Source organism: Rattus norvegicus, chromosome 3 (genome assembly GCF_021556685.1).
Source record: "Rattus norvegicus strain SHRSP/BbbUtx chromosome 3, alternate assembly SHRSP_T2T, whole genome shotgun sequence".
NCBI lineage: Eukaryota > Metazoa > Chordata > Mammalia > Rodentia > Muridae > Rattus > Rattus norvegicus.
In genome coordinates, this window is record NC_141536.1 from 46,384,267 (window position 1) to 46,390,266 (window position 6,000).

Genomic DNA, 6,000 nt, shown 5'->3' on the forward strand with positions numbered 1-6,000 from the left:
GGTCCTTTAAGGATGTAATTAAAGTTACATGACATCACAGTGGCAGAGCTCTAATCCAGGAGGATCGGTGTCATCATAAGAAGAGGAAGAAATACTAGAGACAAACCTACATAAGGGAAAGGTCCAGCAAGGACACAGTGGCCTGCAAGCCAAAGGAATCTGCAGAAAGAAACAAGCTGACACTTTGGTCTTAGATCCAAACCTCAGAACTGTGAGAAAATAAAGTTCTGCTCAAGTTGTTCTGTCGGCCAGAGCAGACAACATTTAGTACTTATTTAGAAATAAGAAGCTGCTGTGACAAATACTTAAGCATTTGTAAAGAAGCCTGAGTCTTCAAATATTTTATGTGAAATCTGACTTTAAAATTGACATCCAATATAGGTTCCAATAAAACACATTAAAACAAACTGACAGCAATAGCCAACTGAGGAAGAGGATACAAAGGCAGGAAAGAGAATGTCTGGGTGGTTCAAGGATATAGCAGCAGGATCTGCATTTCCTCAGGAACCACCAGAGTCACACTCCAAGACTCTGCGATTCTCCACACCGTGCTTCCCCTCATTCAGCATCACACCCCCAATTCCCCTTATCTTTCTGCATTCTTTTTTTCATTTTAGCAGGCACGCACACGCGCACACACACACACACGTTTCTAAAACATGTATGACTTTAGGTCAAGCAGGCTGAGTATAGAAGCAGGATAATACTCAGGAATAACAGTTACTACAACCAGAACTAAGGAGAAAATGTTTAAAAGAATTAATATACCAACCAGAAAAGTCTGTGAATCATCTTTATCACATATAGATGCCCATATTAGGAGAGAGAAAGAGAGAGTTGTAGACGCAATTTCTTTTGAGTATCTACCATGTATTATAAATTTTGAAATAAGTTAAAAACGTCATAGTTGGGAAAGTGAGATGATTCCGCAAGTGAAGGTGATGCCCAACAAGCCTGACAGCCTGAGTTACCCCTGGGGCAGGAGAGAGTCAACCCCACAGGATGCCCTCTGACCTCCATACAAACATGCCCACATACATACACACAGACACACATGTCAAATAAGCATGTGTGCGAAATTACAGCTAACATTTATTGAGTGCTTGAGTATCACTGCATAGGGTAATGTACTATAAAAGAAAAAAACAGAGAAGAAAAGGGTGATATTCATAAATGTAAATCATGACTTAAAGAAGGCTAGAGAGAATTTTTAAAATTCGAAGGCCTTTGCAGCTTTCTAGTTCTGGTTTTAGTGTTTTTTTTTTTTTTATCGTCTTTGTAAATCTCTTGAAGCAAAAAAGTCTGAATGATTGGCATCAGGGTAGATGCAGGGAAACTGAGGGATACTATGCGGACTTTTTACCTGATTCCATCTTCAAACTGGAATAAGAGAGATGCTAAGGAAGAAAATCCTCAAGAGAGAATGGAGACCGGAAAAGGAAGGGAGTCAGGTGAAGGGGCGGGAGCCAAGGACCACATGGAACCGCAGGGTAGAAAGGCGAGCTTGTCTTCTGTTTGGATTCACATTAGAACAACATATTTCAGGAGTTTCAGAAAGAGCTGTAGCACATTTGTTTTTAATATGTAAGTGAGCCGAACAGGGAATTCTCATTCACTACTACATTCTACTTATCCCCAAGGTCTGCTCTGTCCCCCAAAGCTTCTTTAAGGCGAGGGCTGACTCTTTGTGGACTTCCACCCTAGAAGGAAAAGGCCCCTAATGCCCCAACGCTATGCATTTCACTTGTACTTGCGGAGAGCGACAGAAACTTTTCTCTGGAATGATGGCGGTGGCCATGTGTTTTAGGGTGGGCAGAGTGATGAATTATTCCTTGTTTTCCTGTCTGGGGGAAACTGAGACTACTGAACTTTGTAACTTCAACATCGGCGAGTGAGAGGAGGAGGTTTTAAGTGATAGAATGGATGGGTATTTCTTGAGTTCTGTTATGTTGGCATGCAGCTCCTGGAATAGGAACCAAGGGTACAGGAGACAAGCATACGGTGGTAGCGTTTCTGACAAAATGGTGTAGGGGTCTACCTAGCTTTTGCTTCTCCCCTCTGTTCCCTTCCTAATTTTTTCTGACTTCCCACCTCAGACTCTCCCCGTGGGAGAAATGTGAGCAAAGGTGGGCCTGAATCCCAGCCTGGACATGGTGAAGGCATGGGCGTGAGAAGAAAGAATGGAAGTCATAGGAGGAGGTCGCCACACCAGACCCCAGCCCCACTGGGAAAGTGAGGAGACATTAGTCTCGCTCAAACACTGTTCAGGTGACAGTAAGGATCATTCGTAAGGATGAAAGGACAGTGACTTCACAGACCGAAAAGTAGTCCTAAGCAATGTTTACTCCTGCAGCAGCAGCAAATGAATGCGAAAATTTCATCTCGAGGCTAATTTGATTATTTCACAATAACAGGAAATTACTTAGAGAATTATCTTTTCCATTGAAAATAGAAATCTGTGTTATAAAAAAACACAGGACTTTTATGTTATATATAGTTTATAACATATTTTTGAGTATGCTATTCATAAAAAACTTGGAAAGAAGATAAAGATTGGGATTATATGTAATTACACAAATGTCTATATCTATAAATGTAAGTATAGACCCAAATATCTATCCTTATATGCTATTTGCAACGAATAAATATGCTTCCCATTGGAAATATGATTCCAAGTCCAAAGGGCAACGCTTGTGGACAGAAAAGACCATCCCAACAAAATGCATGTACTTTGATTCCAAAAACTGTTAATTTTTGAGGGAGCAGAATATTCATTTCAAGCTCTGGTGAGTGTCTGCAAAAGCCAGAGGCTAACTTTTACTAGACTGAATTAAAGGGGTCAGAGGCCTGGTCAGGTACTCAGAAGCTCCAGGTTAAAGGGACTGTGTCCTCTAAGACGTTGAAGTGACAGTCTACCTTAATAATTTTGAAAAAAAATGGAAATAGAAGTATACATCTCGACAGCCCAGGGAAAAATCTTGTGCTTCAGGATATGAAGATGCTGAAAACTAAAAGTGCTGACCCAAGGACACTGCCTTCATCGGGTTATTATGTCCTTCCAAATCTGTGAAAGGACCATGGATGTTTTGAACTCTTCAACTATTGGTATGATGTATATGTTAATTTTAAAAAGCAACAGAGAACGTGGGATTGGTGTGTTCTCTGGCTCCGGCTGAGCCATTACCCCCTTCCTTGTTCAGTGTGTGTTCATTTTTAGCCACAGATGTTTCCCAATCCTGATCAACTTTGAACATCCTATGGTACAGGCTCTGTCTCTGTTCCACTGTATCTCTGCTTTAGAAGCTCAAGTTGTTGTTCATCAGAATTTTCAGAATAACAGGGCCTTCGTGTGTCACCACTTGATAATATTAAAATTAAAACTAGTTTCAAAATCAGTGCATAACAGCTTCAGGTCCCGGTCAAGTGACATTGTTGACAGCCTAAGCCTTTACAAAATAAAAAATAAATAAAAAATAAAACAAACAAACAAACAAAAAACCCGACCAATTTAATCTGATAATGCTTGCTTAACTGTAGCAAGCCTCCTAATTTAATAGTTAATTGCTACTGTATATAGAGCAAGAATTTTACTTTTCCTATATGGCTATTCCTGACATTTCTATTCTGAACATCTTCCTTAAATTTTTTGGAAGCACTATTTAGTGATTTCAAAGCCTCCATAGGTTCTTTTTTTAACTTTTCTATTCTTACTCATTATTTTTACTTGCTACCAGGCAAATCTAGTAATAGAAAACAATGCTAGTTAAAAATACAGTCTCGAAAGGCCTATCAAAGCTTGTCTCCTACGTATATTTTGGGGGGTGGTGGGAGGGGTGCAGAATAGCTCTCAGGTTTTTCTATTGCTGAAATAACTGTAAATCTCTTCCTACCCTTAAATCTCCAGTATTTCTGGTCTTGCACACAACATAACTGTGAACTTATATGTCTTCTTAGAAATAACAGGCTTAGTCTGGAAAATAGGCACTTAGGAAATGTTCACTCATTTGAGTTCACACATTGGTACATTTTCCAGGCTACGCTAGGCAGACCGAGTGAATCAGGAAATTTCTTACCTCTTGAGGGACGTAAGACAATGCATATCACCACTAGAGCAAGCGCAACCAAAGTAGTGACTCCAAAGACGGTTTTCAGCCATGTCTACATAGAGTAAAGAAAACGAGGTTTGGGCTTAGTTCCTACTAAGAAATGGTAAGATTTTTGTCTAACCCTAGATCCTCCTTCTCCTTCCCCATAAAGCTTTTGATTGTGTTCCACTGATCTGGCGGTAATCGCTGGAGCCTTTCCAGCTCGCTAAGACAAATGTTTCTACAGTATACTTAGAGCCATTTTCTAATCCTAACACATACCAGGAAGCGATACTCAACACACAAATCCCCACCTTCTCTGAAGAATAGAAAACTCTGACAATACTCAGCCCGGTCGGCCTCTACTCTGTGGTTGTCCCCGAGACGGCACGCACTAACCTTCATTTTTCCAGATGTTTTTGAAAGTTAGCTGATTCTCACTGCACAGCGTGGGTCACCGCATCTGTGAAAACCGTTGAAAAGAAGGAAGTCTGTCTTCCAGTTGGAAACTGAAGTCAGGACATGAGTTGCTCCCCCCCCCCACACCCCTTTCCACGGACTTTTGACTACCGTGCCAAATTTCGAAAGATTTCTGTAAAATTAGAAACAGATTTTGGGGGCGTTCTTGGCCTTTAAGTGAACTATGAGTGGCTGGAGGGAGGCTTTATAGCTCTCTCATCCTTGTAAATTCTACACCAACATCTGCTTAAGTTGTCATACAGGGGCTGTTTCATTTCAGTTTTTTTTTTTTTTTTTTTTGTTCAGGTTTATGTTTAATTTTCTCCTCAAAAATCACTGGAGTCACTTTGGTAACAGTCTTTTTACACTCCTCTCATTAGCAGCTGAAAGGAGGAATTTCAAATGAAGAAACTTTCTAATGGTGCGTTATACGTATCGTATTTTTGGGAAGGGAAGAACAGTGGAGCCAAATCCGGCTTTCCGAGAGGTACACGGTGACTGCACACTTTTCTCCTGGGAGCCTATGAGGTGCTGCAGGCAGAACTGTTTTTCTTCCAGCACAATTTCTTTGTCCATATAGCACCATATGCACTTTCAGTAAATACAGAAGTTTAAAAATTCAACTGTCTAAACCCACGGCTGCTTTCCTTTAAAGAAACGAAGCGCCATCTGTTGAAATGTAGTATGGGTTAGGTGTGTTTGCACAGGCTAGAAAGAGAGAAAGATCAGTGGGAATAATTTACCAGCAGACCTTTGGAAGAATGGAAATGGCTTTACAAGAGTGATATTTTTGCTTTGCTCTCAGAATATCTTCTGAGAAAGGAGAACATTTAGTAATTATAAAGACCTTAAAATAAATTTTAAAAAGGCAAGTGAAAAGAGAAGTCATGTGTACTTCATTTTGGCTAAGTCCACATTTTCCAAAGTGATCGGTCATCTTGGCAGATCAGTAAAATGACTGATTGAATTCACAACACACACACACACACACACACACACACACACACACACGCAACCAAATTTTTAGGACCTTCTCCTGGTCCAGAGCGATTCACTAGGACAGATTCTTGGTTTCTACATGGATACAGTTGCTAGAACATGCTGTCTCCAGTTTTTCCATTGCTGGATTTCTTCAGAAGTTTGTAATATCTTTTACCTGACTATGCTAAGCTTCATGCTCGACTTTCATAAATTGTTTATGAAAACTAATGAGGAAGCATCACTGTTCTGTGTTGCCGTTTGCTTTAGCTGACTGGTCTGGCTGCTCCAGGAAACTCCACCACAAACCAGCACAGTGGCTTGGGAACTTCCTCCCAGCCGTTCTCCAGACAGCTGTCTCTGAACTCCAGCCTTAGGAAAGTTCTGGGGAGCAAAGTGAGTCATTAGTATGTATTGGCAGAGAAACTACTCACAGCCCACTGCAGCTCTGGGAAGAGATCCACTCCCCTGGTGGTTA

General features: G+C 40.8%; 1 protein-coding gene across 1 annotated transcript in view; it reads right to left on the reverse strand.

Annotated features, from left to right (window-relative positions):
• Nucleotides 1–4,497, reverse strand: part of Fap (fibroblast activation protein, alpha) — a 68,460-nt gene extending 63,963 nt beyond the window's left edge. Inside the window, 2 exon segments of the mRNA NM_138850.1 lie at nucleotides 4,074–4,158; nucleotides 4,485–4,497. Of these exon segments, the coding sequence (NP_620205.1) occupies nucleotides 4,074–4,158; nucleotides 4,485–4,490 (91 nt within the window). The 5' untranslated portion in view covers nucleotides 4,491–4,497.
• Nucleotides 4,498–6,000: the final 1,503 nt, after the last annotated feature.